Source organism: Hemicordylus capensis, chromosome 2, assembly GCF_027244095.1.
Source record: "Hemicordylus capensis ecotype Gifberg chromosome 2, rHemCap1.1.pri, whole genome shotgun sequence".
Taxonomy (NCBI): domain Eukaryota; kingdom Metazoa; phylum Chordata; class Lepidosauria; order Squamata; family Cordylidae; genus Hemicordylus; species Hemicordylus capensis.
In genome coordinates, this window is record NC_069658.1 from 247,606,397 (window position 1) to 247,626,353 (window position 19,957).

Here is a 19,957-nt window from a genome sequence, read left to right on the forward strand (position 1 = left end):
TGGAACTGCACCTGTTTCCCATGCAGAAGGTCCTGGGTTCAGTCCCTGGTAGGGATGTGCCCGAAACGCGATTCGGAGTCTGAATTGCAGCACATCCCTTTAAAACAGGAAGGATTACACATCCCCTTTAACATGGAGGAGAACAGGCCCGTACCTGCCCTGCCTGATGCCACCACTGCTTTAATCAAGGCGCTTTCCCCCAGCTGCCCCTGCGCAATGCTGGCACGCACCTGCCTCAACTCCTGCCTGTGGCTTCCAGCGGCATCTGGTGGGCCACCATGTGAATACAGATGTGATTTATTGCAGTCCCCCAAAAATCTCAGGACAGCACATATGGTTTTTCCACCTACCTCATCCTCACAAGAAGCCTGCAAGGAAGTTTAGGCTTAGAGATGGCAAATTACCGAAGGCTACCCAAAGAGCCTCATGGCTGAACAGGGATTTGAATTCAGGTCTTCATGGTTCTAGTCTAACATTATCTGCTACACCACATTGTCTCCCAATATATAGATGTTCTCATTGGTAGGGGGAAAGCTCATATTTGGCTGTTTTCTTTGTTCCAGGATTTAATGCTGAGAGCTCACTTGAAAAAGAGCAAAAGCAGACAGAAAATGCCAGCGAGCTGAAACTACGAAGGATGTGGCCCGGAACAGCTGAACAGAATATTTCTTGCAGTCTTGATCAAGCAGACACCTCTGAAAGCCAACAGGGGAACCGTCCAGAGAAGAAAAAGGAACAGTTTATTAACTGTCAGGGCCGATACGAGGAGTTTGAGGAGAGACTAATCCAGCCAATGCTCCTCAAGGGTCAGGGAGAAGAAGCAAGCACTGAATGTGGAAAACCCTTTGTGGGGAAAACGCACATGAAAAAGAAACCCTGTAAATGCCCAGACTGTGGACAAAACTTTAACAATAGGTCCGTCCTCATTAACCACCAGCGGATCCACACGGGAGAGAAGCCATACAAATGCTCCGATTGTGGGAAGAGCTTCCGCCAGCAGTCACAGCTCGTAAGCCACGAGCGAATCCACACGGGGGAGAAGCCATACGCATGCACAGATTGTGGCAAAAGCTTTAACCGCAGCTCACACCTTGTGCTGCACAAGAGGACCCACACCGGAGAGAAGCCGTACAAGTGCGTGGATTGCGGGAAAAGCTTCTGCAGGAACAATGTCCTTGCAATTCATCAGAGGACACACACGGGCGAGAAGCCGTATGTGTGCTCTGACTGTGGGAAAAGCTTCAGCGACAGGTCGCACCTTATTAGGCACAAGAGAATCCACACAGGAGAGAAGCCCTATATCTGCTCCGACTGTGGGAAGAGCTTCAATGACACTTCAAGCTTCATTGTACATAAAAGGACACACACAGGAGAGAAACCGTACAAATGCCTGGAATGTGGGAAAAGCTTCAATGGGACATCGGCACTCATCAGGCACAAGAGAATCCACACAGGAGAGAAACCGTACGTGTGTTCAGATTGCGGGAAGAGCTTCAGCGACACTTCAGGCTTCATTGTGCACAGGAGGACTCATACAGGAGAGAAACCATATCAGTGCTCTGTCTGTGGGAGAAGCTTTAATGACCTCTCCAATTATAACAAGCATCAGACTATCCACGGAGAAACCATTTGCTAAAAAAACCCAAAACAGTTGTACAAATGTAACCCATGAAGGTAGCAGTAATGGATTTTGATTGGAATGGGTGAATGGGGATGAGGGACCTGGGAAATGTTTTAACTTATTTACTGATGAACTACTATGAAAGGAACAGATTAAAAATAGGTTTTAAAAACAGAATAAAAAACAAGACCCTTCGTTACCTGCTTTGTTGTCCAGTCTCACCAGCAGATCACACCATTATTAGTAGTAGTAGTCATCATCGTAGTAGTAGCAGCGGCCCACAACAAGATGTTGCAATATATTTATTTATTGTTCAATTTTTATACTGCCCTTCATAAGACATACCAGGGCAGTTTACAAAAGTTAAAATACAATCTATATTGTATATCCCTGGCACGCATGTGTTACCTGAGCCTGTGCTTGAGGATGGTGAAAGTTTCAGGCACATTTTCCCCTCAGAAGCATAAGGTTTGTGACTGTCTTGAGGGAGTATTTTTCCAGTTGAGAAATTTCCCACTCTCTTTGTTCAAGCACTCCCCCATCTCCCTTGCCTCTGAGTTCCATTAGCTCCGCCTACCTGATTATTTCTTAGCTGCCTCTGATTCTGCATACATTCCATTCCATTGAGCAGTTTGTGGGGAGGTTGTCCCTTAGGCTTTCTTCAAGTTTTTGTGAAACGAACATATCTGCAATTACCCTAAGTCTGCTGATACTTCTCACCCACAAGTGCTCCAGTTATGGACCCCTAATGATCATAATATTTCCATAATTTTGTGAGATGATTGATCCTCCCAATAATCCTGTGAGGTGGCTTAAGTGTAAGGATTTATTTACCAAGGACTTTTCAGACCATCTTTCCTTTCAAAAAAGCACAAGGTGACATTATTTCAGGATCGTCAGGAAGTTTGCTCTGGGTGTCAGCAACTAAGCCACCCGGTGTGGGAGTCTGTCCAGAAAGGGATGAAGCAGAGAAGTTGTTGAGTCTTCAGGGCCGGAAGCAGAGCAGGGCCTGGCAAGAGACAGTGTTCCAGTCTGGGTCGCAGAGGCTAACACATGGCTAGGAATCTCTCTGGCTTAAGTTAGGGGCTGATAATTGCTCCACACAAGATGCATGTTGTCTTCCAGCCCTGACTGCAGGCTGCAGACGTGATTTATAGTCTGAGCTGATAACTCTCAGCTGGCAGGGATTTAGGGCTTATCAACTTTCTGAAAGGTCCGCCTACTTCTCCCGACGGTTTCTAGCTGTTGGTGCCATCTTGTGACTCGCCTCTGTTGTGGAGTCATTGGGGGTTGCCTGTTTAATTCATCACCTGATTCCTCAGTCCCTGACTCTGCTGCCTCAGACTGCTGTGTTTGTTCTGGGACAGCAGCCGGACCTGCTTCAGCTATTTCTTGGGAACTGACAGCCGGGCTCTGCTACCCGCCAGGTACCCCTGCTTTGGATGGAGGGCTGTCAGTATTCCCTTTCTCCTCACTATCTGAGACTGGGGGTGTGACACTGGGATGCTCTCAATATGCTGATGACACCCAGCTCTATTTCTCTATACCAACTGCATCAGGAAATGGCATGATCCCCCTGAGTGCCTGCCTGGAGACGATATTGGGCTGGATGAGGGATAACAGACTGAAGTTGAAACCAAACAAGATGAAGGTACTATCTGTAGGGAGTGGGTATCTGAAAGTGTTTAGATCTGCCTGTTCTGGATGGGGTTACACTCCCCCTAAGAGATCAGGTTCATAGTCTGGGAGTGTTCCTGGATCCCAAACTCTCCCTGGTTTCTCAGGTTGAGGCTGTGGCCAGGAGTGCTTTTTATTAGCTTCAGGTGATACGCCAGATACGTCTGTTCTTGGAGACTAGTGACCTTAAAACGGTGGTACATATGCTGGTAACCTCTAGGCTTGACTACTGTAATGCACTCTACGTGGGGCTGTCTTTGTGCATAGTTTGGAAACTACAATTGGTACAGAATACGGCAGCCAGACTGGTCTCTGGGTTTACCTGAAGGGACCATATAACACCAATTCTAAAAGAACTGGCTGCCGATAGGCACCGATAGGCACTGGCACTGGCTGCCGATAGGTTTCTGAATGAAATACAAAGTGCTAGTTATTACCTTAACAGCTTAGGTCCAGCGTATTTAAGAGAGTGCCTTCTCTGTCGTGAGCTCTGTCGCCTATTAAGATCATCTGGAGAGGTCTGACTACGGGTGCTGCAAACCCGTTTGGTGGCAACTCGGGGCTAGGCCTTTTCTGTGGCTGCCCCAGGGCTTTGGAACACGCTCCCTGCTGAAATAAGAGCACCTCCTTCTCTGTTTGCTTTTAGGAGGACCCTGAAGACGTACCTGTTTTCCCAGGCCTTCAACTGAGATTCCGTTTTAAAAATTGAATGTGTTTTTAACGTGTTTTTATCTATAATTTTAATCTTTTTATGAATTGTAAATATGTTATATTTTATGTTTTATATCTGTACCCCGCCTAGAGATTTTTAGACTAGGCGGTATATAAATTCAATCAATCAATCAATCAGGCTTTTCTCACGATCAGTGAGAAGAGCCTGGAGTGGGTTAGCGGGGAGAGGGGGCTTAGCCCGCTCTCCCCACATACGAGCAGGCAGTCTGCTCTGGGCGGCCAAAGCAGCCGCCCACACAACTGCCTGCTCCATTACAGAGCTGGTGGGGGCTGGGAGGATCTGGGGATGCATGACCCCTGGAAGCTCTAGCATGCCCTGCGCAAGTGCGCAGGGCATGCTGGAGAGACCCCCGAGCCGGGAGGCTGTTTTTTAGCCTTCCAGTTGGGGGTCTACTCGTGAGTTGCTGTGGTGCGGAGCCGCGCCGCAGCAACACATGAGCACAAAGACAGAGTTAGCAGAGCACTCGCGGCAGGAGCAATTAAGCGGGTTACCCGCTTGTAAACCCGCTTCCAAGGCTTATAAAGTGTTGTTTTTAAAAGTATTTTAATTGGTTTTAAATAGTTTTAATCATTTTTGAATTGTCTTTATATTGTTTTAGCATTGTTTTAATTGTGGGTGTTATATCTTTTTAAAAGTTATTGTATACCGCCCAGAGCCTCTGGATGGGGCGGTTTATAAATGCAATTAAATAAATAAACAAACAAACAAACCACCGGGCTCACTTGCAAGCCCAGTGGTTTACATGACCAGTAAAAATCAGACTAGGCTCTCCTAGCCCGATTTTTGCTGGTCGTGAGAATAGCCCCAGAAATTTCTCCTCTCTGTTTTAAGCAAGAAACAAATTCACAAAGCATAATTGAGCTGATACATTTAAAGGGCACCAGGAAAATAAAAAGCGACAAATGGAGAAGCAGCAGATGTAGTCGAAAGGCACCTGTGGTGAGTTTTGTGACTGGGTAAGGATCTGAACTAGAGACATCTTAATCCTAGGAATGTAGGAAGCTGCCTTATACGGAGTCCGGCCCTTGGTCCATCAGTACTGTCTGCACTGCCTGGCAGCAGCTCTCCTGGATTTTAGGCAGGAGTCTTTCCCAGCCCTACCTGGAGATGCCGGGGACTTAATCTGGGACCTTCTACATGCAAAGCAGATGCTCTATCACTCAGCTGCAGCCCTATTCCCAAGTTTGGACACACTGAGGCTGTTCTCACGAGCAGCCACACCCAGAGAACTGCTGGGATCTGTGTGGATTCCGGCGACCCTGCAGCGCCAAACCCAACGGTGAAGCCCGGCTCCCAGGATCATGTGTCAGTGCAAGCTATTTACAGCTCATGCTGACACAGAGACAGGTGCCTAGAGCGGCCATCCCCTGAGGGAATCCCCCAGTGCACTGTGCATGGTGCATTGTGGGATACTCGAAGGTCGGGACGTGTCATCCTGGATCTCCGGGGATGGATTGTGTGGGAGTGCAGATGGTGCTCCCAGCAACTATCAATTGTCTGGGGAGGAAGGTAAGTGGGGCAAAGTCCTGCCCAGTCTTGGGAATGGGCTCACTATATACCACACTGGTTTATACTATATTGCTGCCTGTGGACTGAATGTGCACTCCAGAACAGCCCCCTGTGGCTTCATGTCACAGCCGGAGAAGACTGGTGGGTCAAACTGCCTTTCAGCAATGCATGTTCTTCATTTCCAGCCTTCTCATGGAGGAATTCCCAACAAGCCTCCAAAGAATCCCAGCATTCCCTATAAAGTGGGATGAAGCCTGTGTGATCCCCTCAGTCAAGGAAGCCTCCATTATGAGGAGTCCTGTCAGGGACTGTATAAAATGAATAAACTAGTTAATTTGGAAGGTAGTAGAATGCTTTGCATCTAGATGAGCTTGATGTTGGGTTCAGTCCCTGGTATCTCTGCTTTAAAAAAAAAAACGGATTTCAAATGGGTAGGGGACTGTGAGAGGCCTGGGTAGACAATATTGGGCTAGATCAAGGGTTCCTGAGCCTGTGTCCCCAGATAGTGTTGGACTCAACTCCCATCATCCACAGCCACAATGGACTTCAGCTCTCACCATCCCCAGCTCCAAGGGCTATTGTGGCATGGGGATGATGGGAGTTATAGTCTAACATCTGGGGACTCAGAGCTGGTTGCTCCTGGGCTAGATTGCTTGACTCAGTACAATAAGGCAACTTTGCATGTTGAACACCTCTTTTTGAGCCTAAAATGCATGCTCAAGGTTGTTCAGCCCAGCTAGCAAGAGGATGTTGGGGAACTGTTAGTAGGCAGCACTAGAATAGCCAGATCACTGATAACAACATGGCAAGTCAACTTCATATTAATCCTGTGACTCTAATCACACACAGGATTCATATGCTCCTGGGACTATTCACATGAGCCTCAGACATAGCAGGGAAAAATGCAACAGGCAGTTATCCCTAGCACTCAAACTTCATAGAAGGATGAACCATGCCTGTTGAATTTCTGCTAGTGCTTTAACCGTTACCTAATTATCGTGATGGAAGCAAAGGATTTTATAATACTTTACATGTATTCCAAGCTTTTACCATATCTCTGTATACTACTGATAGCATTCAGGCTGTGTGGTTCTTCTTATGAACACAGACATTAATGAAGTGGAAAGCTTTCACTACAACAAATCCTTACTACAACAAACCCTTTCACCTCACCCGTCTGAGGAAGTGAGATAACCCACGCAAGCCCATGTATTAAATATTAATTAGCCTAATGAAGCTGCTGCCTCATTCCATTTTTGATCACGGATAAACTGTTAGTCCCCAAGGTAACACAAGATTTCTTTCTGTTGCTGCTGGGTAACACAGGGCTAACCCTCTAGAACAGGGTTTCTTATCCTTGGGCCCCCAGATGTTGTTGGACTACAACTCCCATCATCCTCAGCCACAAAGGCCATGTCTGAGGATGATGGGAGTTGTAGTCCAACAACATCTGGGGGCCCAAGGTTAAGAAACCCTGATCTAGAATAAGAAACTAGAAAATTGTCAGTTCCTTCCCCCCACCAGCCCAATTTTCCTGGTTCCTTTGGACACGATGACTAAGGCTACACTGTTAGAGCATGATTACCTGAGAAAGTGTCATTGAATACAGTGGGTAAACATTTTTATTTTTTTACATTTTATATCCTGCTCTTCCTCCAAGGAGCCCAGAGTGGTGTACTTAGGTTTCTCCTCACAACAACCCTGTGAAGTAGGTTAGGCGGAGAGAGAAGTGACTGGCCCAGAGTCACCCAGCAGGTCTCATGGCTGAATGGGGATTTGAACTCGGGCTTCCCTGGTCCTAGTCCAGCACTCTAACCACTACACCACGCTGGCTCTACATAGGCATAGGCTTGCTCTGCATCACCGCAATCCTATGGACACTTACCTAGAATTAAGCTCCACTCTGTTCGGTGAGTGGGTCTTCCCTAACTCCTAAGTGTGTTTAGCATTACACAGAAATGTCCAAAACTGCTGCAGAAGAGATCGCGCGCACAGTCCACATCCACACCTAGACTGCAGCGAATATATATGTTAGTTAACTTGTTCCCAAAGCCAGCACTCAGTGAGGAAAGCAGGTAGTCCGTCGCATTCACTCCTACGCAGGTATGTTGTGCTTTTACCACTCTCAATACCATAACATGGAGCGTCCAAAGCAAACCGGAAACCAGGGGGCGTATAGAACTTTATCTCTATGGGCCAATGGCAGGTTTCAATACAATACCGGAAGTTCAGCCTGTTGCGTGACTCTATTCTTTCTTCTTTTTTTAACCTCCTTCTAGTGCTGTGATCACTTCCTTTTTCTTCTACTATGGGAAAGGCGAGTGGAGTTTGAATTTCTCAGGCGCGGCCAAGCCTAAATTAAAGAAGTGTGGGGAGGAAAGCTTTCTTGGGGGATGATCAGGTGAGTGGTGGAATTGATCATCTGCTAGTTGAGTGACTGGGTAATCAAGTGAATTTAAATAAATCGTGCAACTTGCTGAGGACTAGTAGCTTTTTCTCTGCAGCCTTCATCTCAAGACTGATCCGTATATATCCTTATTGCAGTTTTGTGAACGATGCTTCCTTTTTAAAAACTGCTGTCTCTTTGCGTCTGCATCTACGAGTTTATACCTCTGTGGAATGATGTGGCTTGTATCGTCGGTGGTAATGGGTTTTTTTTTGTTTTTGTTTTTAAATGGACCTTTGTTGTTATAAATCCTAGGCTTGTGTTTTTAAGAACTTCTTGATGGACTTGAAAATGATAGATAAAAGATCTGTCATTAAGGGAGCAGCTGTAGTTTTGTGGTAGAGCACCTGCTTTATGTTTCCCAGACTATGGGAAGCTCCTATACCAGGCAGCAGTGATATAGGAAGATGCTGAAAGGCATCATCTCATACTACGTGGGAGGAGGCAATGGTCAACCCCTCCTCTATTCTACCAAAGACAACCACAGGTCTCTGTGGTTGCCAGGAGTTGAAACCGACTCAACAGCACACTCTACCTCTACCGGCTTTTCATGCAGAAGGTCACAGGTTCAATCCATTGCATCTCCAAGTAAAGCTAGGAAAGACTCTTGCCTGGAGAGCTGCTGCCGGTTAGTGTAAACAATACTGAGCTAGATGGACCAAGGGTCTGACTCAGTACATAGCAGCATCATATGTTTCTCAGGAGCACACAGTGGCAAAGCATCTGCTTTGCATGTAGAAGATTCCCTATTATTATTATTATTATTATTATTACATTTATATCCTGCTCTTCCTCCAAGGAGCCCAGAGCGGTGTACTACATACTTGAATTTCTCTTTCACAACAACCCTGTGAAGTAGGTTAGGCTGAGGGAGAAGTGACTGGCCCAGAGTCACCCAGCTAGTTTCATGGCTGAATGGGGATTTGAACTCAGGTCTCCCTGGTCCTAGTCCAGCACTCTAACCACTACGCCACACTGGCTCTCTCAATTCAGTCACCCAGCATCTCCAAGTAGGGATGGGCTGCACAATCCTCAGGAACATATTTTTCAGGTTGCACAGAGGACTTCCTGAGAAAGGGGAAAGCATAAAAAATTGCTGCTTTCCCAGTACAGTTACTTGGAAAGTTCTGTTGAGCTGCTCTCTTGCTACACTGGCCCTTCCTTGCTCTGGAGGCCAGCCTCTGTTTTTAGATTTGATTCTTGTCATGAATTGACTCTTAAATTTGTGTTAATTGCAAATAGTCTTGGAAGCCCTTATGGCTGAAAGATAGTTGGTAAAATATTTTACTTATTTACCCTGGACATCCCCATGCTGCTTCCCCACCCATCAAATAAGTAGCCTGCCACAATTTTTTTTTAATTTTACTTTTTATAGCACTTACATCGGAAGGATGAAAGGCTGAGTCAGCCTTGAGCCCCTGGTCAGGATCGAACTCCCTTCCTCCAAGGAGCCCAGAGTGGTGTACTACATACTTATGTTTCTCCTCACAACAACCCTGTGAAGTAGGTTAGGCTGAGAGAGAAGTGACTGGCCCAGAGTCACCCAGCAAGGACCATTGCTGAATGGGAATTTGAACTTGGGTCTCCCCAGTCCTAGTCCAGCACTCTAACCACTACACCACGCTGGCTCTTTACCAGCAGTCTGCCAGTGGATCATGACTGTGTGGTATGATCCACTGGCAGGCCACTGGCACAGTGAATAAACTGCACACTGTCCTTGTTCAGCACAGCACAACCTCCTCTCTCTCTTGATCCAGGAGAAATCTCCTCTTGGTGCATTCCTTAATAGCTTTAAACTTTAAATTATAAATGTATAGCATGTGCAGAGGAGCAATTTGGACAAACCACTCACTTGTATGATTAAGAAACATGCAGGGATGACATGCTAGGAAGATGCTGAGATGTGTGAATAAATGACAGATTCCCATTTTAGTTGGGGGGGGGGAGAGGAAATACTGTCTGAGCTGGCCTGGTGCCATATATTCTACTGGTGGTGGTTGGATCAGGAGTTGACAGAAAGTAGATAATTGTGTTATCTGAGCCGGGATGTAAACTCTTTTGTTATGCAGCTCCCAGATAGGGTGCCTTACACAGGCCTGCAGCAGGGTTTCTCCCAAGTCAAAGGAAAGAGGAGGCTTAATAAGACTGTACTCTGTTTATTCACTGTACCGGCATACTCCACAATTCTGATCCACACCACTGGCAGATTTAGCTGGGTAAATACAGCTATGGAGCAGGGGTTCCCAATCTGGGGTCTCCAGATGTTGTTGGACTATAGCTCCAGCCACAATGGCTGACAACATCTGGGGACCCACAGCCGGGCATTCCTGCTCTATAGCTGAACTTACTCAACTAAGGAAGTCCTGTTCCTGAGGCCGCATAGGGACACCATAGCTCCAGTATTATGGCCAATAACAGTTCAGTAACATCACAAAGCTAGCCACCTACTGGCGCAGCAGGGAAATGACTTGACTAGCAAGCCAGAGGTTGCCGGGTCGAATCCCCGCTGGTGGAAACATCTATATTGGGCAGCAGTGACATAGGAAGATGCTGAAAGGCATCATCTCATACTGCGTGGGAGAGGGCAATGGTAAACCCCTCCTGTATTCTACCAAAGAAAACACAGGGCTCTGTGGTCGCCAGGCGTCGACACCGACTTGACGGCACACTTTACCTTTTAATATCACAAAATATTGTAGATTTTCCTGTGTTTCTGAGGCTCAGCAGACAGGAACATGGCCTTACTCCCCACAACCCTAGAGCTGGGGAGGCGGCTCAGAGCTTATCTCTCCAGCCCCACTGGGCCTCAGAAGAGCTTGAAGCACCCCTGAAGTGCCATATAACATCAAAGTCAAGACCTAGTCCCTCTGAAGGGAAGATGACTTATGACATCACTATGTCTGTGTTTGTGTGTCTATGTGTGTGTCCCTGTCGAACACCTTCTGTGTTTACCGTCAGATAGAAACCACATTCATTGCACAGGGAAAGGGGTGTCCTCTTAGCTAAGCAGGGTCTGCCCTGGTTGCATATAGCAATAGCAATAGCACTTACATTTATGTACCGCTCTATAGCTGGAAGCTCTCTAAGCGGTTTACAATGATTTAGCATATTGCCCCCCAACATTCTGGGTATATGAATGGGAGACCTGATGTGTGAGCACTGCAAGACATTCCCCTCGGGATGGAGCCACTCTGGGAAGAGCAGAAGGTTCCAACATAGGGCTGAGAGAGATTCCTGCCTGCAACCTTGGAGAAGCTACTGCCAGTCTGTGAAGACAATACTGAGCTAGATAGACCAATGGTCTGACTCAGTATATGGCAGTTTCCTATGTTCCTACCGTATGTTCCTATATTTCGGGCCAATCCATGGTTCAAGATGACAGGCACTCAAAGTATACTTTGTAACAAGAACATGGCTTCCAAAGGTTTACCCCTTTGTAAACTATGTTCTGACATGTTGGAAACAAACCATGTTAGATACAAACCAAAATCACAGCACACAGGAAGGGGTCCTAGGTAAGAGTCACCATGTTAAAAGAAGTGAAAGCTGCCGACTGCTGAGTCTCACCACTGGTCCAAGTCGCTCAGTATTGTCTTCTCTGACTGGCAGCAGCTCTCCAAGGTTTCCGACAGGAGGTTTTCCCAGCCCCTACCTGAAGATCCCAGGGAATGAACCTGGGACCTTCTGCATGCAAAGCAGGTGCTCTACCACAGATCAAAAGCCCCATCCCTTTTCTAAGTAGATGGAAGTGGCCTCAACTTAGAATGACTTGTTCATCACTTGGATAAGAATGGTCTAATTCTTTGTCATGGTCATTTCCACGCCCCCATCCCCACCCCTCTTTCAGAACACTGCATTTTGCCTGCAAACTATCTACCCAACTGGAGACATTAGCATTTGACGGAGACTCTGCTAGACTGGATAACACACTGGCACCAGCGTAGCTTCCTGTCGGCTTGAGGAGGAAAATGGCAACTGGAGGAGGAGATGCCGCAACCCTGAATCCATTGCCAGAGGCCGTGGTGGAACAGAGAATGAAAGTGGAGGAGCCAGACCCATCTGAACCAGGGGAGGGGGTAGGAAAAGGTCCCAGCCTCGCCCAGATGGGGAGTGTTAAGGAATTCTGGGAAAGAAAGCTCCCTGACCACGTTAAACGGGAGCAGCAGAAGGGGCTGCCACAGCCCTGGGAATCCCAGCTGCAGGAGTTCCTGAAGGAAATGGAGTCCTCCCACTCGGAAGGGAGAAATACTCCCCACCAGCTAGGGTCGGCATCAAGGGATAAGGCTCAGACTGTCCTGTCACCGCCTCAGGGAGCAGATGATGCCAGGCAGTGTTCAAGGAGGCAAAGGATGCCCCAATTCCTGCCAGGCCTAAAGAGAGACGCCCAGCAGTCGGCTAACAGCATGCTGACCAAAGTCAAGGCAGACTGTGGGCAAGTGAAACAAGAGGTCCTGGAGGAGGAGGTGGAGAAGGCGGCCATCTTTTCTGATGTACAGCGCCAGCACTTCAGGCAGTTCAGCTACCGGGAGGCCGAGGGACCCCGAGGGACTTGCAACCAACTCCGGGAACTTTGTTACCAGTGGCTGTTGCCAGAGAAATACACCAAGGAGCAGATTCTGGAGCTGGTGACCTTGGAGCAGTTCCTGGCCATCCTGCCCCAGGAGATGCAGAACTGGGTGAGGGAAGGCGGGCCGGAGTCCTGCTCTCAAGCAGTGGCCTTGGCAGAAGACTTTCTGCTGAGGAAGCAAGAGGACAACGGGCAGGTAAGTCAGTTCGATACGGGCGATTCCAAAAGCCTGAGAGTCCATGTAAGGATTCGGAGCATAAAATCAGCTTGCCTCAACTGTGCAATACCAGTATTTTTGAAACAGCAGGGAATTGCTAGGCATAGATGTAGGATTTCTGTGGAAAATTTTCTACTTCTAAATATCTGCCCACACCATTGAATTTTGTTTCAGTATAACCTTTAAACAATATTAAGTGTCTTTATTTACCGCTCCCCACCAACCCCATAAAGTTTTTGCAAAACTTGGTGATAGTGTCTGAAATTCTATATGCTGAGATTTTCTTACTAAATATACGGATCAAACAACATGCCAAATCAGGCCAGACTCTATTTAGGGCATCTGAAAAATTTATTTAGTAAAATTTTCTGCAAGAAACTTCTTACAGATTGTGACAAAACACAGATCTCTATCTTCGCTCAGGATTGCCTGATACTTCCTGAGTGCCCTGAATGAGCTAAAATGCATGGGAAATTTGGGGGGAAAGGAATTTTCCAATTCAAAAATTTCCAAAAACCCACATCTCTGTGGACAGGTACAGTGGATTATGTGCTCCAGTCTTTGTGTACCAGTTTGGATTTCAGTGCCAGGAAACGAGTCTTGCATCAGTGTTAGAAAGCCTGCTCTCGGATTCATAGTTCATTGCAAGAGAGAGAGTGAGAGAGTATTTTAAGATCATTTCTTATAGTTATTTTCTTTTTCCTATCTCATAATCTGCACTGTGTAGTGCTTGCAGCAGTGACACCTCTCTGACACTGATTGGTTGAGCTGAATGTTAGGAGATTCCCCCTAAGGTCTACCCTAAATCCTAGTGACTTCAATCCAGTGGTTCAAGTTCTGTCCTCAGTAAAATAAGGCACAATGGATCAGAGCACACAGAAGAGCTATTTAAAGGACAAAGAAATGCTAGCAGCCATCTCACCACCCCATATCTAGTAACATTTTTACAGCTTATTGCGTTAAAGCAGGAGTTCTTGATCATGGGTCCCCAGATGTTGGGTTACAGCTCTTGCCATCCCCAACCATAATGGTGAAAGCTAACATCTGGGGCTCACGTTTAAGGACCTCTGTATGTGGAATTTGATATCTAGCATTCTAATATAGCATTCACATATGCACTGATAGGATCTGAGCTGTCCACTGATAGGATCTGAGCCTGACTGAGCAGGAGAAGGATCTTGGGGTCATGGTGGACAGCTTATTGAAAGTGTCGACTCAATGTGCAGAAGCTGGGGAAAAGGCCAATTCCATGCCAGGGATCATTAGAAGGGGATTGAAAATAAAAATTCTAATATAATACCCTTATACAAAACTATGGTGCAGCCACATTTATACTGCGTATGGTTCTGGTCACCATATCTTAAGAAGGACATTGTAGAACTGGAAAAGGTGCAGAAGAGGGCAACCAAGATGATCAGGGGCCCAGAGCACCTTTCTTATGAGACAAGACTACCAACACCTGGGGCTTTTTAGTTTAGAAAAAAGATGACTGAGGGGAGACATGATAGAGGTCTATAAAATCATGCATGATGTGGAGAAAGTGGATGGAGAGAGAATTTTCTCCCTCTTGCATAACACTTAGAACCAGGGGTCATCCCATGAAACTGATTGCCAAGAAATTTAGGATTGACAAAAGGAAGTACTTATTTCTTTTCACACAATGCATAATAAACCTATGGGTTCCTCTGCCACAAGATGTGACAGCCAACAGCCTGGATGGCTTTAAGAGGGGTTTAGATAAATTCATGGAGGAGAGGTCTATCTGTGGCTAAAAGCTAAAGGCCACCTCCAGCCTCAGAAGCAAGATGCCTCTAAATACCAGTTGCAGGGAAGTAACAGTAGGAGCATGCCCTCAGCTCTGGGCTTCCCAGAGGCATCTGTTGGACCACTGTGTGAAAGGATGCTGGACTAGCACTTAGCAGCAATAGCACTTACATTTATATACCGCTCTATAGCCGGAGCTCTCTAAGCGGTTGACAATGATTTAGCATATTGCCCCCAACATTCTGGGTACTCATTTTACCGACCTCGGAAGGATGGAAGGCTGAGTCAACCTTGAGCCCCTGGTCAGGATTGAACTTGTAACCTTCTGGTTACAGGGCGGCAGTTTTACCACTGCGCCACCAGGGGCTCTTATATGGACTAGATAGGCATTGGGCCTGATCCAGCAGGGCTTTTCTTATGTTACGTTCTTAAATGTTGGAGAGACCTCAAGAGTCCCCACTAGTTAGAAACACTGTTAATCCTTTAGGACAGAGATTCACAATCTTAGGTCCTCAGGTGATGTTGGACTACAATTTCCATCATCCCCAGCTACTGTGGTTGGGGTGATGATGGGAGCTGTAGTCCAACAACATTTGAGGACCTGAGATTGGCACTTCCACTCTAGGAAAAGTAGTTTATGAGTCTGGAGTCCTGCAAAAAATTAACAGATGAAAGCAAAATCTCCAGCTAAAAATGAAACTGCTTAAAAAGAGGAGAAACTTCTCTTCGCCACCAAAGAAGATGAGAATAGAAAAGGAGCAAAGAACCCCAAAGTTGGAGTCTCTTGCTTTAAGTTGGAACCCCCAACCAAGGAAAGTGTATATGAAGGTAAAATCAAAGAATTATAAAAAGGGATAAGGTCAAATGTAAAAATCAGGAGAAAAATACAAAAAATGCCACCAGAAAAAGAATGTGTAGCTTAAAATGGGGAAGTAATCTTTTCCAAAGGGTTTTTTTTCCTTTCCTTAGGGCAGGGGTTTTCAATCTTGGGTCCTCAGAATTGTTGGACTACAGCTCCCATCATCCTCAACCACAACCACCAAGGTCATTGTAGCTAGGGATGATGGATGTTGTAGTCCAACAGCAACTGAGGGCCCAAGTCTGAGAAGCCCTGTTTTGGGTTGAAATACAAAAGGGATAGAGTAAAGTGAAAAAAGGAAGCTCACTTTCCCTAGTAAGCAAGTTTAATAGTCCAACCAGATTACTCCAACCTTTCTGGTATTCTAATTGGCTTAGCAACCAAGCCATTTTCATATTAAGCAATAAGTTCTATATTGAGTAATAATGACATGAGACACTTCTAAATATTATCCCCTATTCTCAAAAAAATTTCTGTGGGAACCTGAGCAAGCTCAGATTGATACATTCCTTGCATCAAGAAGGTTGGTTTCCTAGACACCTGTCTGTCTAGTTTAGCATTTGGGGAAAGACTATGGAAGAGCATCTGCTTGCATTTAGAAATTGCCAGGTTCAATCCCTGGCATCTCCTGGTAGGGCCGAGAGAGATTCCTGCCTGAAACCTTGGAGAGTTGCTGTCAGTCAGTGTGGACAGTACTGAGCTAGATGGACCAATGATCCAACTTGGTATAAGGCAGCTCTCTATCTAACATAGTTGTCGCCCAGGCTTAAGATGAATCCTTACAGGTCAAACCTTCTTACATAGGAAGCTGCCATATACTGAGTCAGATCATTAGTCCATCTAGCTCAGTACTGTCTACACAGACTGGTAGTGGCTTCTCCAAGGTTGCAGCCAGCAGTCTCTCTCAGCCCTATCTTGGAGATGCTGCCAGGGAGGAAACTTGGAACCTAGATGCTCTTCCCAGAGTGGCTCCATGCCCTAAGGGAAATATCTTACAGTGCTCACACATGCAGTCTCCCATTCATAAGCAACCAGGGTGGACCCTGCTTAACAAAGGGGAGAAATCACACCTGCTTCCAGAAGAGCAGCTCTGAGGCTAAAAATGCATCCTGACTTATAGGGCTAGCAGTGGAGTGGGGGGGATACATCTGGTCAGGGGCCTCCAGCTGTTACCCATAGCATACCTGCCTCAGCCTTCAAATGAGACCCTCCTCTCTTGCTGTTCCTAGGGGCTGGGACCGTTCAAGGAGGCGATACGTCACTTCCCTGAGATAGAGCGGGCTTCATCACTTACCTGGAAGAAGCCACACTTCAGGGAAATCAAACAAGAGGTCGACACAGATGCCACCTCTCTGGGTAAGGCTTGCCGTTGTCTGACCTGTTGACACAATACCTCTAGGTGTCTGATGCTGCTCCTGAACAGAGTCTAAGCCGCTCACCAGTACAAGGGAGGCACGTGATAGAATTGTCAGGACGGTGACTAGAGTGCAGGTGAAGGAAAACTCTCAAGAAATCCAGTGAGATTATTTTATTTATTTATTTACCATATTTTTATACCTCCCAAAACACAAGTTCTCTGGGTGGTTTACAAAACAATAAAAACAACCGATAAAAAGATTGACACATTTCAACAATGAAAAAGTTAAAAAGTTAAAACTAGAACTGCCTTTAGAGCACGAGTAGGCAACTTGGCTCTCCAGCTGTTGCTGAACTACAACTCCCATCATCCACAGCCACAACCCACTGGCTGGGGATGGTGGGAGTTGTAGTTCAGCAACGGCTGGAGAGACAAAGTTGTCTACCCCTGCTTTAAAGCTGCTTGCCTGCCAGGGATGGTTGTGACATTTGTATATGTGTGATTTTGTGATGTATAAATTTGTCCCTTGTTTATGGTTTTTATTTGTAATTGATTTTAATGTTTTAAAGGGACTTTTATGGATTTATATTGTTGTATTCTAACTTCTGTATACCGCCTTGGAGATAGGTTTTATGAAAGGTAGTATATAAATCTAACTATAAAATAGATATAGAAATAGAGGAGAGATAGATAAAAAATTTTTTTATATATTTTTTAGCTTGATGTTTTTATTGTCTTTTTATTGTATGTTTTTAACTTTTGTAAACCGCCTTGGGGTTGTCTTTTAACGAAAGGTGGTATAGAAATGCAACAATTAAAATTAAATTAAATTAAAAATTAAAATAGATATAGATATAGAGGAGAGACTTGGTTTATAAATATCTAAAGATCAAGAATAAAATATTTCTCCATTATCCTTTTAACCACTCAGTTCTGCTATAGGTTCTCTGGGGCCATCATCTAAGCTGGAAAGTTGTTGTTGTTAATAATATAGACTGCCTTTTAAAACAAAAATTCTCAAAGCAGTTAGCATAGAAGAATAAACTAGATGGTTCCCTGCTGCCAGTCGGTGTAGAACAGTGGTTCCCAACCAGACTTCCTTCAGATGTTGCTGAACTACAACTCCCATCATTCCCAACTACAATTTATTGTGGCTAGAGATGCTAGAAGTTGTACTTCAACTACATCTGGAAGAACCCTGATTAGGAATAACTGGTGTAGATCGTACCGAGCTATAAGGCAGCTTCCTATGTAACCTAAGAGAAGATGGCTGATGAGTTGATCAGTGTTAAACCTGACGAGACTCGCTTTCCTTCGGCAGAGGATAAGCTACTCTTCTGAATTCTCTTCTCATTTCAGCAGGTCCTGAGAGAGGTGGTCAGAAGGAGAGAAATTGCCCAGGCAATCCTGAGGAACAGGAGCCGTTTGGGAAGTTGTCAGGAGATGTTGAGCAGAAAGCTGTCTGCCACCGTGATCGGGAGTTGGAGAACCTACAGGGAAATAATCCGGAGTCCGAAGCAGGGAAATTCATTAATTCTCAGGGGGGCTATGAGGATCTGAACGAAAACATGATGCAGCAACCAGTAATCCTCAAGGGAAGGGAGAACACAGGCATTCAGTTGGACCCAGTTTTTAGGCTCAGATCTGATCTTATTGTGCACGAGAGGACTATCACTGGGGAGTCCCAATATAAATGCTCAGTTTGCTGGAAAACCTTTTGCCGAAGAAACGTCCTTATTACTCATCAGCGAATCCACACTGGGGAGAAGCCGTATAAATGTCTGGACTGCGGGAAGAGCTTCAGCCAGCGATCGCACCTCATTCTGCATGAGAGGACTCACACTGGAGAGAAACCTTACAAGTGCTTGGACTGTGGGAAAAGCTTCAGCCAGAGGCCTCACCTGGTGAAACACGAGCGCATCCATACAGGAGAGAAGCCCTACAAGTGCCCGTACTGTGGGAAGAACTTCAGCGACCGATCCACGTTGACCACGCATAAGAGGACTCACACAGGAGAGAAACCATATTCTTGTTCGGACTGCGGGAAGAGTTTCAGCGATCGGTCGTCTCTGATTGCCCACCACAGAACTCACACGGGTGAAAAGCCATATAAGTGCTCAGAGTGTGGGAAAAGCTTCAGTCACCAGTCAACTCTCATTAGACACGAACGAATCCACAATGGGGAGAAATCTTTAAAGTGCTTGGAGGCTGGGAAGGGTGATGGCTCGGTCTCGTTGGTGGACCAGAGGGCTCCCTTTGGTGACAAGCCGCCAGCGCCGTGGACAAATTCTGTGACTTGGGGGGAGTCTCTTTCTCTCAGCCTGAGCTCATCCCCTTCTGACAAATGGGAATAACAGTCACTTCACACACAAGGTTGTTTGGAGGACAACAGATAAAAGAAAGACATAAAGCATTTTTGAACTGAAGAGCTGTATACACCAACTCTGAAGAAAAAAAGCTACATGAGCCCTATTTTTTTTATTTGTGGTTTTTCTGACATTTTTGTGAAACAAAATTTCATGAACATGGCAAAGTAAAATTGTATATACATACTACACAGAGTTATCATACTGTAAGGACATCTTTCCAAAATGTATAATGACCACTTGTAATATGACAAACGTCTTGGTGATTATTGGCACAAGTGATTAGTGGGAACCAGCAAATAATGAAAGTCTCGGAATGAGACATCTCAGAAAATATATGTGGCTGTTGTGTTAATTTGTCCATTAATGCTACTACACGGGTTCTGTTCACTTATCACATTCAACACTTGTCTGAATAGGACTAGATTGTAACTCTATACGCTGTACACTCATGTTTGTTTTTTTGTGGATGACTACCAGTGTTCCCTCTAACAGGGATTCCCAGATATTGTTGACTACAATGCCGATAATCCGCAAGCAAAAGCCATTGCAGTTGAGGATTCTGGGAGTTGTAGTCAACAACATCTGAGAATTCCTGTAAGAGGGAACACTAGACTGTACCTGCGTTTATTTTAAAAGTGAACCTGGGTACAGGCCTCCTAAAATGCAGAACACAAATAGAAAGCGTACTGCTTTACCTGTGTCTGGCATAATATGTGAATAACTGTACCTGTGTACATATCTGTACCTCGTATGAGTGTTGAATGTAATGTGTGAATAGGGTTTCTGTTTATAGTGTACACATGTACATATCCACACACACACACAGAGTGATTATCCA

At 45.7% G+C, this 19,957-nt stretch overlaps 1 protein-coding gene across 1 annotated transcript in view; it reads left to right on the forward strand.

Moving 5' to 3' along the window:
* LOC128343928 (uncharacterized) overlaps positions 1-19,452 on the forward strand; it is a 30,294-nt gene extending 10,842 nt beyond the window's left edge. The window contains exons 4-8 of the mRNA XM_053293360.1: positions 564-1,631; positions 6,649-6,725; positions 11,931-12,749; positions 16,623-16,749; positions 18,110-19,452. Coding sequence (XP_053149335.1) covers positions 564-1,631; positions 6,649-6,725; positions 11,931-12,749; positions 16,623-16,749; positions 18,110-19,104 — 3,086 coding nt within the window. The 3' untranslated portion in view covers positions 19,105-19,452. The remainder of the gene's footprint in view (positions 1-563; positions 1,632-6,648; positions 6,726-11,930; positions 12,750-16,622; positions 16,750-18,109) is intronic.
* Positions 19,453-19,957: the final 505 nt, after the last annotated feature.